Source organism: Falco rusticolus, chromosome 6, assembly GCF_015220075.1.
Source record: "Falco rusticolus isolate bFalRus1 chromosome 6, bFalRus1.pri, whole genome shotgun sequence".
Classification (NCBI taxonomy): domain Eukaryota; kingdom Metazoa; phylum Chordata; class Aves; order Falconiformes; family Falconidae; genus Falco; species Falco rusticolus.
In genome coordinates, this window is record NC_051192.1 from 78321909 (window position 1) to 78341860 (window position 19952).

The following is a 19952-nucleotide window of genomic DNA, read 5'->3' on the forward strand; positions in this document are numbered from 1 at the left end:
TCAGGTGGGGGGACAAACCTGTGAGTCATCAGCACAGAGATAGATGGTAGTTGAATTTGTCTTGGCAGGTGCGGGATCTCTGAGGAGAAGAGGACAGGGAAAAAAAAGGTCAGGGATGGAGGTTATCAAAGCTCCTACAGCAACTCAGAAGAAATAAATTAACTGAAGACTGTATTGAATGAGCAGCTAGAAGAAAACTGGAAGAAAATAAACATTTTGTTGATTTTCAGTTGTAGGATTCTGTATTTTTGCTTTTGTCTTCCACTGAATATAAAATACTAAATCGAGGTTAGAACAAGTTCAGCTACTCAGAATTTTGCGTGTTTTCTCTCTCTGTCTTTTAAAAAAGATTTTAATCCTTTTAAAAGAGAACTGGTATGAACACAGGCTGTATTGCATTGTTAAATAAATGGAATAGATGTCAGTGGCATTTCAATGCAGTGTTATGTTACCAGGATTTTACCAGGGCATTATTGATAATTTGTAGTATCAAAGATGTAGAGTCACACATGACATAAACAAGTGATTTGTGCTTTAAAATATTAGGGATAATGTACTTTTATTATGCTGCGCTTTCTCTGTTTTCTTCTCTCTGAAGCTAAGGCAAACCCAGTTTATTTTCATGGCTTGCCTGTGCAATCTGTGATAGATTTTGTGTTTGTATTTCTCTGAAACATAGGTACAGAAAGAATGCAGAGTTCCTCTAAGAAGGGATAACTAAGCATTCTCTTTTCTTGGTGTCCAAAATCTAAAGGTCATCGAATAAAAGGGAGACTTTTCTTATTTTTTAGGGTATTTTTAAAATAACTCTAATGGTTTAAGAATACAGGAGAGGTGGACTAATTCTTAACAAACGGTTTTAAGGTAGTGGTTTACCAGGAGCTTCGAGGAGAATCAGAGTATTAGGTAGCATTGACCTACTGGTAACATTTGCTCTAGGGAAGTGGGTTTCTGGTCTTAGGGCTCTCCCCCTTGTCCCCTAAATTTTGTCTGCTGAGGGGAAGGGACACAAGATTTTCCGGGAAAATTTAATCTAGCCTATTTTTGTAAATCGTCTCCTCCCTGGTAGCTGTGTAGGACTGTGTGGAGGCATGAGCTGTATTTGATGACTCAGGCCGAATGTCCTCCTACCTGCTCATCACTACATTGCTGCTGGTGAGCTGGGAGTCTCTCTGGAGATTTGGGATGCTGGGCGGTGGCTGGGGGCGTACTGGAGTCCTCTGGGAGCTGGATTTTAGAATTCCTTGGTGAAGACAGGGTTAATTTGCCTGAACATGGCAATGCCAGCTTTGCCAGAGCTTGGGCTTCACGAAAGTGGTGGGTTTTTTTCTTTATTTTGGAAACATAGGTATAAGACTGCTACACTTAGAGAAAGCCAAAAACTGCAGTGCAGGAACCACAGGGAGATTGGAGAATGCTGGTGTATGGTACATGTATGATTGTTGGAGAGGACATGATAAGAGGCTTTTATTAGGACTCAGGAAAAGAGAATGAAGAACATGAATACTGAAAAGATCTAGAGATACTGCTCTTAGTAAAACATTGTTTGTTTGTTTGTTTTTTAGTTCAAGCAGTATGTTTTTAACAACAGTAGAGAAGAACTGGAAGACTGGTTAATTAACATACTAAAATGGAGTATTTATCAGAGGAGGTAAGACTTTCTTCCAACGTACTGTTGTTTTGTTTCTAGCATTATCTTGCAGTTCCCAGTGCAAGTAGCTACACAAGCATTTCTCTGAGGACAAAGCTGGTTTAGGAGGTTTCACCTAAGGTACACCTCCATCTGTCTTTTCGTTACACTCTGAGATGCTCTGATGCAGCTGCTGTAAAGTATCACTAAAATGATCCAATATAGAAGAAAGCAGAATCAAGTAACATTCATTCTGATGGTCTTTTAAAATCTGATATCTTGTGTGTATTGTAACCTCAGAAAAGATTAGTTTGGGTGATTAAAGAAGTGGTGAGCTAGTATGTGGGGACAGCATGGGCTGGCCAGGATATGTAGAGATTTTCCAACTGAAGAAAATAAACTCCCAGAAGTATGAATGTATGTTCAGTTTTGTCCCTCAGTATAAGATCAAGTGGCTTGTATGTTAAGTTTTGTCCCTCAGTATCAGGTCAAGTGGCTTTAAATGACATTTTAACTATTGGGGATGTTCAGTCTCAGTGCTTAAATATTTTTGAATATTGAAATGCTGTTTTGATTGTAAGTGTTAAGTAGCTACTAAAAGTTATGAAACCCTGCGTTTGTTCTAACCTGTGTATTAGGTTATTCTTCTCATTTGTTACTGGTTCTTCTGACATGTTTAAATGCTGCATTAACTTCTGTTGCTCAGATGCAAAGAGCTCCTACTGAAGGATTCTTCTTACAGGCAGACAGAACAAACATGCAGTTCAATAGTTTGGTTTCTGAATGCTAATTATATCTTCAAAATACAACCATAAACTCATGAGTTGTAGACATTAAATGTCATTGAACTTAGTGAGGTTTAGCTGTAAATTTGAGTAGAATGTATGCAAATAAATACTTCTACATGAGTTTGATTTTTTTGTTAGCTTTTGTATGATTAGTGTACAAAAATGAAAGACATTGTCCAAGTTTGAGTTTCTCTTACTTATTTAGTCACTGCATTACACTTTCTATTATATGGTACAAATAAAAAGAACGCTGTTTTCCTTTGCAGTGGTATGAAAGACTTTGACAGAAAAGCAGTGATTTGGTTTATGTCAGCCCAGGGCAGTGAATGCTCCCCTTCACCCAGGTTAAGGTGCATGTGGAACAAGTTGATGCTTGACAAAGAAAAAGCCATCCTCCAGAGGTCAGCTGATAGACTGCAATCCTGGGTACTTGTGGTGGCATGCAGTGTTGCTTTGTGGATGCACTGTTTTTTGAACTGTGGCTCAACACTTACTGGTTTTGCAGTTGCTACTGGAGCAAGGCTTGGGGGCCACTTTTCCAAGTGCTGTTGGTAGTTGAGCAAGGGCTGTGTTACTGGATTAAAACACATGGTGCTGTGTTGTGCAGGCCTGTGTTCACTGGACCCTGTGTTCGGTCTGCAGGGATTGCTTGCCCAGGCAATTTTTAGTGGGCTGACTGGGGATGCTAAGTCAGCTTGACAGAGAAGAGAGGGAGTGGCCCCAGTGAGAGCCTGTTAGACACAGTGTAAGTACCACAAGTTCACTAGACACCCCTTTTGGCAGTAATGCAAGATAAGGCTCTTGAAGTTGTTTGGGGTTTTTTTGTTGAATGAACTTGTTCATAAAATGGACCTTCAAACTTGTCAAATTGCACTAGTACTGGATCGTTCTGAGTTTTCCTACTGGTGACCTGAGGGACCCTGAAGCATTTGGGAGTGACTCCTTGGCCCAGCAACTCTTGCAGGAATAGTTTTCTGTTCTCTTAGTGGAGGCAAACTGTTCAGGGACATAGACAGTGGTACTCATTGTGCTGGGAGTCAGAGGTGTGTGATGTCTTCCTCCCTTGAAAATGTAGTTTCATAAAAATGCAAGCAGGTTGAAACTGCTCCATGGCATCCTTTAAGTCCTTTTGCCTTTTCCTGGGTGTTTGATAGTGGGCTCCTTCCAGAGGAATTGAACAGTTTCATCACAGGTTTTATGCACAGCCCACAAGGTTTGTTGCCCAGCGGCTAGGGGTCACAGCAGGTCTAGGATCTCTCAGTCTGCTCAGTGGCAGGTTAAGTTCCATTTGCAGAAGATGCATTTGCATTTTGGTAGGTGATACACATATGATAATGCAGAATGGCAACCCCAGAGAATTAGAGTGCAGAACTTATTGATTCTAGCTTTAAAGATGACTGAAGACTTACCTACACAATCCTATAGACGAAGCAGTGGAAGAGGGAATTGTTGCAAAGCCCTGTAAGTTATCAGTGACAGTCCTAACACTGCATGCTGTAGCACAACTTGTAGCATCTTTCAATTAAACTGTTGAAAACCCTTGATTGAGATTTGAATGATGACAGGATTTTTAGACAAGCTAGATTAATAGCATCGTCTAGATGCTGTAGTTTTGATCTTGCAGTAAGGGCCCTTAATCAGAGTTCTTCACACTGTCATAACTCAGCTTCAGAAGCAAAATTCCTCTTTCCCTGTCCCCTGTTACTTCAGCAACATACTGTTCCTGTGTTTTTGTAAAGTGCATGCAGAGTCCTTGTATTGGCTGTTAAACCAAGGTCAGAATTAACTTCTTGTTTATAGTTAAAAATCTAGACCTGTGCTATGGTGCTTGAAGCCTTCCAGCTCCTCTAAAGTGAGTACAGAAAGGTAAATCTTATCTTGAGTTACATGCTAAGATAATTTAGTTGGTAAGCTATATGTAGCTCCTAAAGGTAACTTTGCTTTCAGGTGACTGAAACGTGCTGTGGCAATGTCTTTTTTGGCCAGCTACTCAGTTTCAGTCTCAGTAGTATTGCCTGCTGCTTCACGAACACCCAAATTTTGTTTAGAAACAAAAAAAATCCCGCCATAATCCATTCAGGCTCCAGCCAGGCTAGCTTTTTTATGTTTATTGCTTCTGCATTAGACCCAGAAGGTGGACTAATGTGCATGAAAGATAGTCTGCTTTAGGTTTTGATTTGCTTATTCTTCAAACCAGACAGTGCTTGCAGGAACTGGGTAGTTTTGAAGACAAGTGTTTGCAGAAAGTGTAGTCTGTTTTTGTTGAAGGAAAAACAGCAGAACTCCGTAATGTCTTCAGCAGGCAGCTGTATATTTGCAGGAAGGTGCCAGTCTGTGGCTGCAAAGACGGCAGAATTAACACTTTACTACTAACAAAGATTGACTAAAAATGGGTATGTTGCCCTTCTTAACTCCTGCCTTCCCTCTAGAATCTCCTCATCTAAAGCCCTACGTGACCTGTCAGGCACTTTCTCTGCACTGTTTGGCCACACTGTAATTCAGCTGTGCCTGTCCTCATGTCAGAGTTGAGGCACTGCTGCCTGCATAGTCATTCTGCTTCAACAAGGGCTGGAAGCAGACCGTGCTCTTGTTCTCCTTGTCAGCAGTATTTCTCCCTCTCCAGCCAAGTACCAGAGCAGAGCTGCAGTGTGTAGGTATCAGTAAGTGCAGGATTGTATTATGCTGATGGTGTGTTGTGATACTTCTCTGATAACATTTGATTACTTTGCAACAAAGATAGAAGTTACTGTGGGCTAGATTTGGTACATCCTATATTCTTGTTTACCCTAGGGCCTGTATATTTAAGGAAGTTGCAAAAAATATGTGTAGTTTTGTCCTTTTTAAGGACCAGATAGGCATTATCCCCAGCTTGTGTCCTAAAAAGTTTGTTTTCTGTTTGTTTTCAGTAATTAAGGTGCTGACAAGTTTTGACTTCTTCATCCTCATAAACATGAGTGAAGTTCAGGCTATGGTAGAATTCTCCGTGGAGCTCCACAAATTCTTCAATGTGGATTTGTTTCAAAGAGGGTAGGTAGTGTGTTCTTTCAGACTTTACTGTGGTTGATGGCTGATGTTGGAAAGACCTTAATGGGTACTGTTGTGTAGTGTTGCTTCATGTATTATTGACTATTTTTATAGTGATTTGAAAAATTTTTATTCCTTATTGGAAAGACATATACTTTCTAGGAATTAAAATTAAATACTCAAATAATTGGCCTAAAACTGAAGTTGTCATAAAATACTTTTTTTGTCTAATTGGAGAAGAGGGAAGCTCTGTAGATTTGGAGGGTAGATTATATTCTTATCCAGGTCTTTACCCTTTCATATCTTAATTTATGTAATCCCATTTGTTTAAAATACAATAGGTGTTTCTCTTGAATCCTTTAAAAATGTTGATTCCCCAATTAACTCATTAGTTTTATCGGTTTGGCAGTGGAGGACTTCACCAGCTTCTCTCCTCCTCAGTGTGCTGTGACTCCCCACTGCCTCTTTAGACTCTCCTGACCTCCTCTTACTCCACCAGGTCTCTGTAAAAGGCTTGTGCACGTTCCTTTCACTTGGTATTACCTGATTGTCCTCAGATTACTTTGTAAAGTCCTCCTTTCCTATGGCTGCATAGGAAATAATCCTTTGTAGCTTATTTTTTAGTTAAACAGTATTGGTCATCTGGCATTGTGGTGCAATGCCCTTCTGATAGTCTTCTACAGACTACAGTAAAAATGTCAGTATTGTAGTTCTTATGATGTTTGTTTTAGATAAATCTGGTTGAGGCTGTGCCAGCGCTTACAGATGGGGAACATATATATCAGTGTTGATTTATGATAGCTCCTTTTTCCAAAATATTGTAGAATAACTTAGAAACATATTAGTAATAAGAAAATACATTTTTTATTTTAACCTTGTCATAATTCAGGGCAAGTGGGGGAGTCATTTGTTTTGGTAGGGTTGGTTTTTTTTGTTTGTTTTCTGATTTTTCTGACAAGCTGAGTTGATGAAGGCGAAGTAATCAGAAAATTTCATTGCTTTGGGATGCACATAGTTCCTCCACCTTGAAGTAACCCTCTGGGGTGGGTATTTTGGGGAAGAGTGATATTAAAAAAAGGTAGGATTGGGAGGGAGCTCAGGAGAAAGAGGCTGTTATAAAAAATGTATCTTGGCTAGCTAGCCTCTATCTTTGCCATGTTATGTTAGTTTTCATCTATATTTTGTTCAAGCTAGCTTTTCTCTAAATTTGACCTGAAGGTGGTACTGACAGAAGCAATGATCCATTATGCTTGCTACCATTTTCAGTGAAAGTATATGTAAAAAACTATGTCCCCTTTCTAGGGAAAATTGTAATTTCACTCTTCATTGGAAGAGAAGGACTAAGGAAGGCTGAAGAGGTCTCGGAAAACACTGAGAATATTCTAACTGCTTCAGCAAAAAAGCAGAGTCTGCTGAACTGTAGACTTTTTTAATCTCTGAAATTGGTGGGGAAGGAGAGGGTAGAATATGACAGTTGTTAACTCTAGTAGAGAAGAGCCTGAAAAGAAGAAAGTGTTTTGGTTGTCTTAACTTTACATTTCAAATGATTCCTTAGAAGGGTAGTTGAGAAGCAAAGCACAGCAGTATAATTACCAGTGCTCTACTTGGCATCTTTCTCTTTAGCTTACTCTTTAAAAAGCGGTAAATTCACAGGGCAAGTTCAGAGAGGTGGAATGCTGACATAATGAGAAAAGCGACAGGAGTAGATAGATACTACCTCTCTGGTTTCAAGCTGAACCTGTAACTCTGGGCATGTTTCCTTAGAAAGCAATGTTGGGAAGGAGAGGGAGCTTCCAGAATAATGCAAAAGACTGAGCAGTGTGGCTATTGCAATGATTTCTGTGAATCTGGGTAAGTTCTAGTATTTTTCTAGGGCACTGTTTTTGTATTTATTGGAGACAGGATGTAATATTTATGCTGGCAGAAAAGCTCTTGTATGATGGATTGAATCAGCAGAAAAGGAAATCTTTAGTTTCATTGTTAGCCTCCTAGTTTTGAGCTACCACCATGTTCAGTGTGGTTTCTCTCACCAAAAGTCAGATATAGAATTGATAGTACTCTGGGTTTGTTTGGGATTGTGTGCATTCAAGCCTACCCGGCTTAGCCTGACTGTCTCATACTGGTAGAAGTATAGTGACCTTCTGAATTGTGTAAAATAAAATGTTGGCTGTTGCAAGTAATCACATCAAGTTGATCAAGCTCCTTCTTAAAACTTAGCAGATTTTTATTCAAACTGTTTGCTTGGAGAGTTCATAGTCTCACTCTTTTGATTATTGGAGATGTCATAATCTCCAGCCTAAATTTCATTCTGATCAGTTTTTCATTGTTTTTTTAAACAGCTTTTTTCTGTTCTTTGAATGACACTATCAGTTCGAGTGTTGACCCTGATGTATTTTTAGATGTCAGTCTTTTGTCTCCTTTATTAAATATGAACTGAATCAGTTGAATCTGTGGCATTTCCCCACCCTCCCTTTCTGTCCAGTCCACATATCCCACTATCCAATCAAAACCATTATTATCTCTTCCTGGTTTTATAGCTATTTGAAGAAATCTGCCAGCTGTTGCATCCGACTGTAGCATGTTTTCTTGGATCCATATCTGTAGTGACACTATTGCCAGAAGCACTTATGACTTTGTTTATGCTAACAATTAATTTGCTACGTTAGGAATTAATTACTAAAAGCAGTGTTAATGTCCCTACATCTCTGTGCATCTAGGGTTACTTCAGTCTAGATTTAATCTCATCCTCTGGACCAATTGTTTTGCATTGTGGATGTATTTTGAAGTTGTTCATACCAGTAATTGGTTCAGGCCTTTTTGTTCTCGGGGTGAGGAGGTTGAAGTGCATTTTGTGACAAGTAGATCAGAGCCTGTGTTTAGTTTTTTTCCAGGAGATATCTAGGTGATATACACGGAAGGCTCTCAGTGAAATGAAGCAGCACACAGCAAACCAGGATTGTTTGGGAAGGTGCCTCAAAACCACTCTGCAGATGTAAACCAATCCGCAGTGCAGACAGCCAAAATTTCTCATAGTATTTCACTCAAGATCAAATCAACTCACTGTTATAACTATGTTACTCTCCTAACTGACCCTTTAAAGCAGACTGTTTTCTTTATGTTTAGGTAATTTGTTTTTCTAAGTGGAGGAGAAATACACAGAGCAGACACTTCATTCTAATACACGAGACTTGCTTTTATGTGTAGCTCCCTGCTTCTCATCTAGTTCAAGAAAGGTTGTTCTATGTCTGTGGTGATTCTGGTGGTTAGCTTCCTCTGACAGTTGCACTGTAGCTGTAAGTCACAGAAGTATGTAGTAAAGTTAAATAATAGAGTAATATCCTTATCTAATACAGCTATTTCATTATATTTTGTTACAACACTGTGCCACTTGCTTCAAATAAGGCTTCACAATTTTCCTTTCTGAACTAGTGGAATGTGATGATGGGGAAGTTTTGCTCAGACAGTGATTGATATGTGAGTATTGTGTGACAGAATGAATAAAACCAGTGTAATTGTTTGGTACCTGTGAGAATGATGGTGTGAGATAGTGATACTTCAGGCTATTTTGTCGTCTTTGTTCGTAAAAGCTGCAGTTACGATTTTGGCTCTGTAGTGCTGACCTTTTATAAATGTGAAAGGAAATAAAACAAAGCTTGGGTGCGATGTGGACTTCAGAAGTGGAGAATGAGTTGAGTGGAAAACTGATTGGATGATTGCGCTCAAAGAGTTGTCAGTGGTGCAAAGTCCAACTTGTAGCTGATGACTAATGGCATCCCTCATGGATTGATACTGAGTCAGTAGTTTACTGTTTTGATTGACAACCTAGACAGAGTGCCTCCTCAAGTTTTTGAGTGATAACAGATTGTAGGGAATGGTTAGATAACCTGGAGAATGGAGCTGGGGCTTTGTAGGGATCCAACCAAACTGGAGAAATGGGCTGGTAGGAATGTCATCAAATTAAGGGCAAATGCAAAGTCCTCCAGACGGGGTTGAATAACCCCGTATGTCAGTGCAGGCTGGGGACCAGCTGGCTAGAAAGAAAGCACCTTTGCAAAAAAAGCTACTGGGGGTCCTGGCGGACAACGGGTTGAACATGAGCCAGCAGGGTGTTGTGGCAGAAGAGGGCCAATTGCATATCATTCTGTAACAGTGAGAGGAGAGTGTAGCAGCAGGCATAGTTCGGAAAAGTAAGGTCTCCATCCTTTCTGTGTTATGCTGCCTGATTTCCTGCCAGCAGTTTAGCAGTGCTGTCAGGCTGTATTTCCCATTTACTTTGTTTTCAAACCAGGCTACTTGTCTTTCCATACTGACTTGCCTCTTTGAAAAATCTGTAAAATAGTTGTTCAATACATACATATCTTTTGCAAAAATACTGTCTCATACACTTGAGAACTATTAAGAGGTATAGGGTTTCTCTGTGATGAGAGTTACTGCCCAGAGTGTGGGATTTCTGAACATGTATGATCAGTTTATTTACTTTCAGTGCTGGAGATAGGGAAAAGTTGGTTGGGTTTTTTTCTGTTTGGCCAGTATCTTTGGACAAAAGCTGTTTCCTGAAATCATTTTTTGCCACACTGATAAATACTGTGTCTGTGTCACTGTGCTTCCCTATTTATATTTACATTCATATGTTTATTTCTGTAAGTCCTTTAACATAAGGACTCTCCTGTGTTTGCACAACAGACAGCTAGCTCTTAGGTTTATTACTGAAAGGCCTATTCTGCCTACTTATAATAATTGTTAATAAGAATAATCTTTCAAAACTTTATCAGCAAGCCATGTTCCAGGGAACTGAAATGAAAAGCAGTTTTGGCCATAGAACAGATGACAGTGTTCTCTTAAAACATTTTTGTGTGCGCTTAGAGCATTGCATGCTTGTTTTCTCTAGTGGTGATGTTATCAGTTCTAGATGGACAGAATGTATGATGTCCTGGTAATTTGATTTTGACTTATCTTTTCCTGGTGTTTAAAAATTTGTGCAGATAGGAGGTTGGGGGACACCCGTGGCAATTTTAGCACTGTTTGTAACAGAAGTTTGGGATTTTCACTTGTTACACTTTCTGCTCTATCTTCTGCCGCTGCCTTCTGATGATTATGAATGTTATTTACAATGCTGTTCTTCAAAGATGTTGTTACTGTAAGAGCAAGTTGTCTCTTACTTGGTTTTCTGCTGTGGACTGTGAATGCTTACCCTCCATGTTTACATATGTGTTTTATCTGTGTCAGCATCCTGAACTGAGGTGTAAATGTTTTGAGCATTTCTGAATTCAAACAACTGGTTATTGAAAGTGCCACAGTGCTTTTTTAAAAGTTAACACTGCAGTTTAACTTGCAGTTTTCCCCACCGACTCACGAATTCTAATGCCTAACTTGCAATAGTTAGATGAGGTTTTCATTTCTCTGGAGCTGTGTACTGCTTTTTCATTTGTGAAATGATAAATCGAATGAGCTAAAGAAACTTAGCTGATGGTTTGTAGTTTAGCATAGTGCACGCATTGCTGCAAGACCTGCTTTGAAAACAGCTTTAGTCTATGTTTTCCCTATATCCGTGCATTCTTATAATGCCAATGTTAAATTCTTACTTTATCACTAATAATTTATTTTTTTCAGTAATATGCATGCATATACAACTGGCCAAAGCTGGATTTAGGTGGTTTTCAATAGCAATGTCTCTATGCATGTGCTTTGTCTTTTTTTTATTATTATTTTTTGTAACAGTTTTCTTTGTGAAGTAGAGTATCTGCTGTTTCATTGCAGGTGTCAGAAACAGAACTCGGTAATGGTTATTTCAGCTAAGTGTAAATTTGTTGTTAACCCAAGTAGCCTATGAATGGTGCAAGTGAAATAAAGTATTAACAGTAGGTCTTCATTACAGCTGCAGGTTTACATTTGTGCCCGGTGTGTCTAGTTATCTGTTACTTCACTTTGTTCTGGGATAAAACAGTCTTGCAAAAGCACATCAAGAGTTTACATTAGTAATGTGAGTCTACCACAATTTTTGAAGTGTTTTGTTTTATAAATACTGTTTAACAGATGGAAGAAGAATATTAAATACCTTTCACAGAAGAGACTAGTGGATTCTAACATAAAGCACATTTTTTTGAGGTGTATCATACCTGAAATCAGGTTATTAGTAAGTTTTCAGTAGCACGAAGTTGCTTGTGAACCTAAGTCCTATTCAAAGTCAAAGGAATTTAAGCTTCAGAGACTACTGGAAATGACAGTCTCATGGTGTTCTTGTGTGTCAGGGATTTATGTTTTTTCCATGTGCAGATACTTGCTGATGTGTCTGAGCAGTACTGACCTTTTATGCTTCCATGTGTGTGATTATGTAGTGTAGTGTGAAAGAAAATACACAGAATCAGAATATAAATTTTAATGAATCTTACTACAATTACACAGTAATTTCATGAGAAATAATGCAATATATGAGAAGCGGTTGGGTTTTTTTTCTGATCCAGTAAGTTGTCTACATTGGGTTTATAATGTATTAACAGAAAACTAAAATTTGAAGAGTACTCTTTCAGTACAGCCACTTTTCTTTCTCTTGGCTGCGTCAGGAATGAAAAGGTTTTGTCCTTACAGAAGTAGCCTCTCTTAACATTTTGTAATGTTAGCATATGATCAAATAACACACCCTAATGGGCAAGGAACATTCAGACTCACCTGTTTGGTTTTCTATTTAATTCATACAGCTCAGCCATACTTTTACTTTCAAACTGCATTTCTGTATGACACAGCTTTCTGGAATTGTGAATTGCCTTCTGACATGTTGCTTATCTTCTGAAGTGTTGTACTGTGATCTTTACTTAATGTAGTACAGTCTACAAAGGGAGAAGAAAGCTGTCAAATTTGTCTAACAGTTGCAAGATGAACTCTGATCTTCAGCTTATGGTTTTACAATAATACAAATAGCAGTAATATGGATTCAAGTTTTGGAGGGTTGGACTGTAAACTCAAGGGACTAGACTGTCTAGGACAAATAATGCAAATACATTTGGTTTTATTCTTTTTTAAAAGTGGATCGGTTTCTAATTCTAGTTCAACAGTGGATGCACACACACAGGTCCTGCTTGCTCTGAGGCAAGAATGGGTAAGACTGGGAATGAACAGTGTGGAAGTTGTATTTTAAGTTGGTATTGCTTCAGAAGTTAAAAGTTAATATCACCAAATATCCTGTTATATTTTCTGATGCAGGATGTCTGAGAGGCCAATGACATGGTCTAGTCCCAAAGAGCAATAAGAATTTGAAGTACCATGTGATGGTACCTTAACGTCTTGTTTTTTAAAATGAAAAGCTTTGTATTTATTGAGAACAGGATTTGGAAAAGTAAGTGGAAAATTGAGCACTGCTTCCTTTGAGTTAGCTTAGAAATTAAGGCTTTTGAAGTATACTCTGCCTTAGCTGTGTGAGAGGAACTGAAGACAAGAGGATGTTGTACTGCCTGTCTTCAGATAACAGAGTTCAGTGCCTGTACAAGGAGACTTCTAGCCATGCAGGGAAGCTTTTCTAGGGGTCACCTAGAGCTATTGTCAGTTGGGCTTCTGCTCTGAAGCCTAGAGAATCCCTCTACCCTGTGTTAATTCCTAAAAGACTAGCGTCCAGCTTAAGAAGTTAAATCAGATCCTGAAGCTACCTGGTTTAGGTATGGATTCTGATGTGTAAAGATGACAGTACAGGTGCTTATTTCTTCAATCATTATTCATAGAGGTCTAGCTAACAGTTGGTAATGGTAGTTGTCCCGGAGGTGTGTTGGAGTTTTTCCTGCATTTCCACCCCCATCCCCACCCCCACCCGCCCATACTGATGCAAATAAAATACCTTAAATTTTGTCAAGTGTTTATGGGTACTCATTGCATGTTCTGGACTTCTCAGATATTGGGTAGCAATTTCAAATCACCTGATGTTAAACATCATCACTTTTGCATTTGAAATTGTTATTTTGCAACTGAAAATATTTTGTCAACTCAGAATTAAAGCTGTCTAATGGCATCCCATACCCTCCAGGCATTGAATTTGGCAACAGAACAAAAAATAAACAGCTCAGATGTGTACTTACACCATCTTAATGTCTTGCTGGAGCCTGACAGCACTGTGATAGCTGCAGCTATTTTGTGTGACAGCAAGGTTATATGTAATTGTGATATGGCTTATATAATTTGTCCTCCTATGAGGACTCTGTCTCAGGAGTCTACGTAATTCCTTCTTTCTTTATGCAGCCAAAGAAAGATGTGTCTTGTGTACGTAAGGCCAAGTACCATTTCACATTGCAGAGTAAAGATCGTATCTTGCCGTGAGGACTGTCAGCAGAAACATAAGTGAGTTTAGTGAGGGAGTAAATGACAGCGTAAGATAGTCTTGAATATAAAAGTATTTTCTCTGGAGAGAGAACTTTTTTTTTTTATTATTTGTAGAACAAGACAGCTAGCTTCTGTGTGTTGTATGAAGGAAGAATGGGAGTAGGTGTTAGCTGAAGACATCAGAATAATGGTTTTTTGAGTATGTACCTTTTTCTAAATCTACGCGTTTTGCTAAGTTCAGTTTTCTGGAATGGCATGTGACAGCAGTAGCAGTTTTGCATGAAATACATGTTTAGTCATTAATATCGCTAATTTTGAGACTCTTTCAGGGGTTAACACTCTTTTTTGTGCAGAAGCATGTAGCTTCTGCACGGGCTTACAGTTCAGACTGTGTCTGTGTGGTGGTAACCAGGGGAAAACCAGGGAAAAATATGTCATGTGTTCTGCCCTATTTATGTGTGCTTGGTTAATATACATAATAGTTACAGCAGAAAGGTGATTATGTTGGTTCTTTAGGTTAGTTTGCCATCTGTAGCTATCTGAAGGAAGGGAGGGAGAAAGATGCTCATTCTGTGTTCCAAAGTCTTGACTGCCATGTGATACAACAGAAGTTCCTGGTATGGTGTCCCTTTGTGTGTCTTCCGCTGCACATACATGTAGTCATACCTTTATGTGTACCTGTGTCTGTAATCACAAACAGCAGTTCACTGGATCGTCACATTCTTCAGAGAGCATATAGCTTTATCTGTATACGGAACCAGTCTCAGTCCACCAACTCAGATGTGCTGCCTCCACTTCAATCAGGTGCTCTCCCAAAAATATCTTCCTTTCTCACTCCTTAAACTTCCTGTCAATTACTGTATTCCCTGTCAAGTAACTTCTCAGATTTTTGGAATTTTTTTTAACCTTATTTCATCCCACTCCACTTGTTCTCCCTTTCCTAGATTCTAACTCGTGTTGGCAGTGGGCAAGGAAGCTCAAGGCATCTCCAAAGACTTAGAGGCCCTCCAGACTGGACCATCACGTTCATGCTTATCCATAAATGACTTCATTTATTTCTTTGCAAAATTTTAAAATTGCTTTTAAAAATATGTCATGTTTCTCCAGAGAGATGATGAATACCATTTACTAAATGATCAAGACCTCTGATACCACTCATTTGTATTTGCATGTGTTATTAATGCAAGAAGTAACTTCCAGGCTATTGGAGGTGATCAGACTGGGGAGGGGAAAAAAAGGTGTATTTTCCACCTGTGCCACTTTCTTTGAAATACATGGTTGTGTAACTGCCTGAGCACTGATTTTGGTGGAGGGAGAGGGTGAGAAGGATACCCAGCATAGCCCACTGTTAATACCATGAACCCAAATCAGTTGTGAAACAGCATTCTGGTCTAGGGATTTGTAGTTGGTTTGAGCCAGTACAACCACATGTATCTGCCAAAAGGTGTGACTATGCGTGGTCTTCTCCTGTTTGCTCTTGCAGTTATGCAGTTCTGTGGTCAATAAGACAGGCTTGCTTTTGGCAGCAGTGTCGTTGGAGAGTGGATTAAGCTGGCAGGAACGCTGGGGTAAGAGCATAGGGGTAACAGATAGGAAGATCTGTTGGATGACAGCTGCCTGAAGAGGGTGGTCCTGCTTCTGGTGCTTCCTATGTGCTGCTGTAATGCTCTTCTACCTTAGGGCTGGTCAGCTCAAAATGATCAGCCAGCAGAAAAATAAAAAACCAGAGAATATGATTCCAGTTTTGCTGGTTTATCTCCCTAGCCCACATAAGGATCGGATATTCTGTCAGTGCTGGTGCACAAGGAGTATAAAATACACAGGAGGGATGGGATCCCTGCTTCTGTCACCAACTAGCTTTTGGTTTGGTTTAACTATAATGCTGAACTGCATCCTGAGAGAAATGTTTGTAGAAGTTCCAACCTCTGTGTTAGGAAGACATCGCTTGAACAGGAGAAGCCATTATGTCAGTATGATCTGCTGAGTGAGAGCAGACCAGAGATTAGTATGTTTTGAAACAAAACCTCTGTTTGAACTTCTGCATTCATCTCAGTTGGCATCCCTGCCCATAGGATACAGAGTTATGTCAGACATCAGGTACGTCAACTCTAATTTCCCTAAAGCTCTCATGTAGAGATACAGAACTTGCCTGGCGATGCCTTTTTGCAGTTTCCACCTTCCTTGCTGCTGGCTGTTTCATGCCACTGTAGTGCACTGCCTTGTCAGCTGCGCTGGCTGAGCTGCTGTAGAGGCCTGCTGTAAGCTGAGCTGCTGAATTGCTCCAGTTTGCAGAACTGCTCTGCCAGTAGTGCATTGGTATCATTGAGGAAGGTGGCGGTGTATTGCGGCAGGAGGGACAAGAGTGAGCGCCTGGGAGGACAAGGAAGAGGAAAAGAGGAAAACAGAACTCCTTAAACTTGATTTCTTGCAAAAATTCCTTATGTTGTAGAAGTATAGCCTCATTTTCAAGACATTATTCTTGGTATTTCCTTGTTATGAGGAGTGGCAGGCAGGATTTCCTAGATGCCCACTTGCATGAGTGACAAAGAGAAGGACTTCAACAACTGCAGAAGGACAAAGGGACCCACTCTGATACTTGCTGGGGAAAGGGCCCTAATCACCCCTAGAATGCCAAGTCCCTTTCTGTAGGTCAGCTCTGAAAGGAGGAAGGAGATGATAGAAAGGCAAGTCTGCAGATCCAGAGCAGCAGAGACCTTCAGCTTCCAACTCTCCAAGGAGAGCTTGGATTCTACTTCAGTGAGTTTTGCAGATCCCAGCTTACAGGGAGCAGTGGTAGGAGGTCAACCTCATATGGGGAACACAAGGATTTAGATACTCATGTCCATGGAAGGATTGAGGCTCCTCAGTATACGTTTATAGTAAGTCATACCGTCACCTTGACCATCTCAGCGCTTCAATCTTATTACTATGGCTAGTGCTTCTATGGACTTTTCCCCTTTTCCTCGTCATACTATTCTACCCTTTGCAGTTTTCATCTCGTAGTATTTTTGCATGCCTTTCCTTCAGCAATTTGTTTCCTACCTTTCCTGAATACATTCCTACAAACAAGTTATTTCAGATTATCTTGGATATTGTTGGAAGTTTTTTGCAGTGCTTTTTACAGCTTTCTCAAAACAAAAGCCTTTGACAAAACGCAGACTTTTTAGAAAAAGGATTTTTTTTGTTTGTTTGCTTGTTCAATTCTTACGACTTGTTGAACAGGTTCCGTGGGTGCTGTATGTCTTCAGGATAACCAGCTTGTGGAACCTGGCGGGAGAAAAATGTGTTTGGTTACTCGAGTCTATTTGTGGTGCCCATGTAATTTGTTTAAACTGTCATCAGAAGGTTAACTCTTGTGAGTTTGAAATTTTTAACTTTGTTCTTCTAAGGGTGTATTTACTGCCATGTACTAGATGGGGTGGATGTTTGGACACCAAAGATACTTTTGCTGTAGGAGGTGGCTCTACCGTGGGAAAAATAAGAAGTCTCTTCAAGAACAGCAACTTCTTCCTTTTCATGAAGGGTTAAGAAGTGGAGTGTTTGGGAGTCTCTCTCTTTCAAATCTTGAATGCTCACCTTACTATTTGACATTCATGAGCTTTTAGCATCATCTTAATAAGAATGTGAATTTTGGAATTTAGAGAAACAGGTCTTGACTTCTGTTCCTAACTTTTCATAGCTTGCTTGTAACATTGTTCTGTAATATTCCCTTGAGATTATTCCTTAAGAATTATGTTAATAATGAATGCATAAGCACAATACACAGTGAGTAGATCTTCTTCTCTCAATCTTTTTAGAGTTGAAACTCTTGAAGTTGGGTGAAAAAATAATTACAGGAAGTGACAGTACAATTTCACGTTTTTTCTGAGCATGGAGTCCCACCAGCAGCTCAACCTGACCTAAGCCCATGTTATGTCACTGAAGGGAATGGTCCCACTGTCTCCCCTGGCTGTGCAACCCTACCTTCTCTAATAGCCTCTAGGGGATTCTTTTTTTTTTTTTTTTTCCGCTTTCCAGGTGGATGAGCATGTTGATCTGATTTACCATACAGTTGCTGGAATATGAAAACTTGTTTGAGGAGAGGCAAAAACATGTAAAAGGGGTTTTGGACTGCAAATTGCTCCTGCTGGTGGCAGCTCTGTCTTAAGCTGACTTAAATGAATCATGGAACTGTGCCTTACTTGAAGGAAAAAAGATAGATGCTTCTGATTTTTAAAGACTTTTTTTGGTGTCCTAATAACATCTCACAGCACTATGTTATATTTGAAACTATAATGATTCAATTTAATAAATTGAACTGGAGGAGCTAATGTGACTTCCTTGAATGACATAGTTTTCTACAGGGGGAAAGATGAAGATTTTGGTAAGGGGTAGAGTGATGACCTTTATTTGATGTATCTTACATAAGACACAGCAGTTCACATGGGCTTTTTTTTCATGATTTTTTGCAGTAATTTTCTTTATGGTACCTGAATTTCCATCCCTGGTTTAATGGATGATTTATTTGCTATTAAAACAGAGATTGCCTTTCCCTAAAATAAGCTGCAGAGTGAATTGTAAGGCTTGTATACTTGATTACTAACAGATGAGAGGAACAGAATTGCACAGCTGCAAAACTTAAAAAATTTGAAGGACCAGTGAATGCCAGAAAATGAGTTGTCAGACTTGTCTTCTGATCTCCCATCTGTTGTGTTTGCTAAACCTTGATTTCAAAATTAACGTGTTATGATGTGTCTGAGTAAAACCTGCTGCCTGTGAACAAGGGGTGGAACTTTGAAAATTTGTGACTCTGGTTACCAGGAAAACCCAGTGTCCCATACCTTTGCCCCAGAAAACCAAAGTGTTCAAGCTGCTCAGTGGTTAAACACTTGTGATATGTCATTTGCAAGGCTAGTATGCTGAATCAAAAAGTCAAAACAAAGAATACTTTCAAGCTAAATAGAGTTAAGTAGTTGTCATATAAGAGAATATGGGAAGTCATTAACCCTGAAGATGAGATTCATGGAGCTATTATAATTTAAAGAAGTAAGGTAATTTAGTATGATTTCTTTCTTGTTCCTTTCAGCAATATTAGGAAATAAAAGAGGAACTAAAATTATGAACATAAACTAATAGGAGTTAATACATCTTTGGCTAAATAAGACCTAACCTAGTATTGTATGTTTATATGGCTCTTTAAAAAAGCACTACTTATTTGAGAGTGTTCCCTTTTCAAGTTTTTAAATAAATATTCATAGCCACTGCAGGAGTTCTGCCTGAATGTGCCTGTGGTAAGAACGTGGAGAAAAGGCTTTTGTAATAATAAGGCAAAATCCCTAGCTGCATTTACTTTGCCCTCTCTCCTGTTTTATGTACTTAATCCTGTTTCATAACAAGGTGCTGTGGCTTATTTAAGGTATTAGGCTCCCAAATAATTCTCATCAAATTTTTGGTCTAAGAACTGTTTTGTTTATATATATATCTTTAATTGTCAAAAGTAGTGTGTGCCATAGACATGTGAGGTAAAAGTAATTCACTTTTCAGGAAACTTGCTTTCACATAGATGGGAACCTTTTATCTATTTCCTGTAAGTCTGCCCTTTTTGTTTTATTTGTCTTAATAAAGATGTGTTAGCTAGCCGGGAAATACTGGTATTTCTCATAGAAGGGTTTGATAAAAGATTTTAAACGAAGTCTTTTGGGCAGGATAATTTTCCTGCTGCTCAAGTATCTGAATTAGCATTTGTTAAATGAGATAAACCTTACAATTAGCTGAATGTAATCTCTTGTTGGTCCATATTAGAAGTATATACTACAAAGTGACTGCAGGATAAGAATCTGTGTGTTCCACACCTGTATTAAATAACCTACTGTCTAAATAAGCCCTTTAACTAGTTTGTTGGCCATTTGGTAGTCTGTGGGCCCCGGCTGGGTTTGGTAGGATCATATGTTTTTAGATGACTGTAGGTTTCTCCTGATGCGGAAATTTTCTCTTTTTACATTTGTCACTTTGATAATCATAGTTTCCTTACCTGTGTCTTTATTCTGTGTCTATTTTATATTCTCTTACTTCTGTTCCCTTACACCTTATTTTACTCCCCTCCTGATTTTCCTCTTGGCCCCTTATTTGTGTGCCTTTTTGCAGAATACTTAAAAGCTTACAAAAAAAAATATCTGCTGAATTTGTGGTAATGTTTAAAATAGAGTATTTGTGTTCCACAGTCATTTGAA

The 19952-nt window shown here is 39.1% G+C and overlaps 1 protein-coding gene across 2 annotated transcripts in view; it reads left to right on the forward strand.

The window, feature by feature from the left end:
* FAM135A (family with sequence similarity 135 member A) overlaps positions 1-19952 on the forward strand; it is a 94284-nt gene that overhangs the window by 16505 nt on the left and 57827 nt on the right. For both annotated transcript variants that reach the window (XM_037393173.1, XM_037393174.1), the window contains exons 2-3: positions 1566-1651; positions 5325-5445. In XM_037393173.1, coding sequence (XP_037249070.1) covers positions 5369-5445 — 77 coding nt within the window. In that variant the 5' untranslated portion in view covers positions 1566-1651; positions 5325-5368. The remainder of the gene's footprint in view (positions 1-1565; positions 1652-5324; positions 5446-19952) is intronic.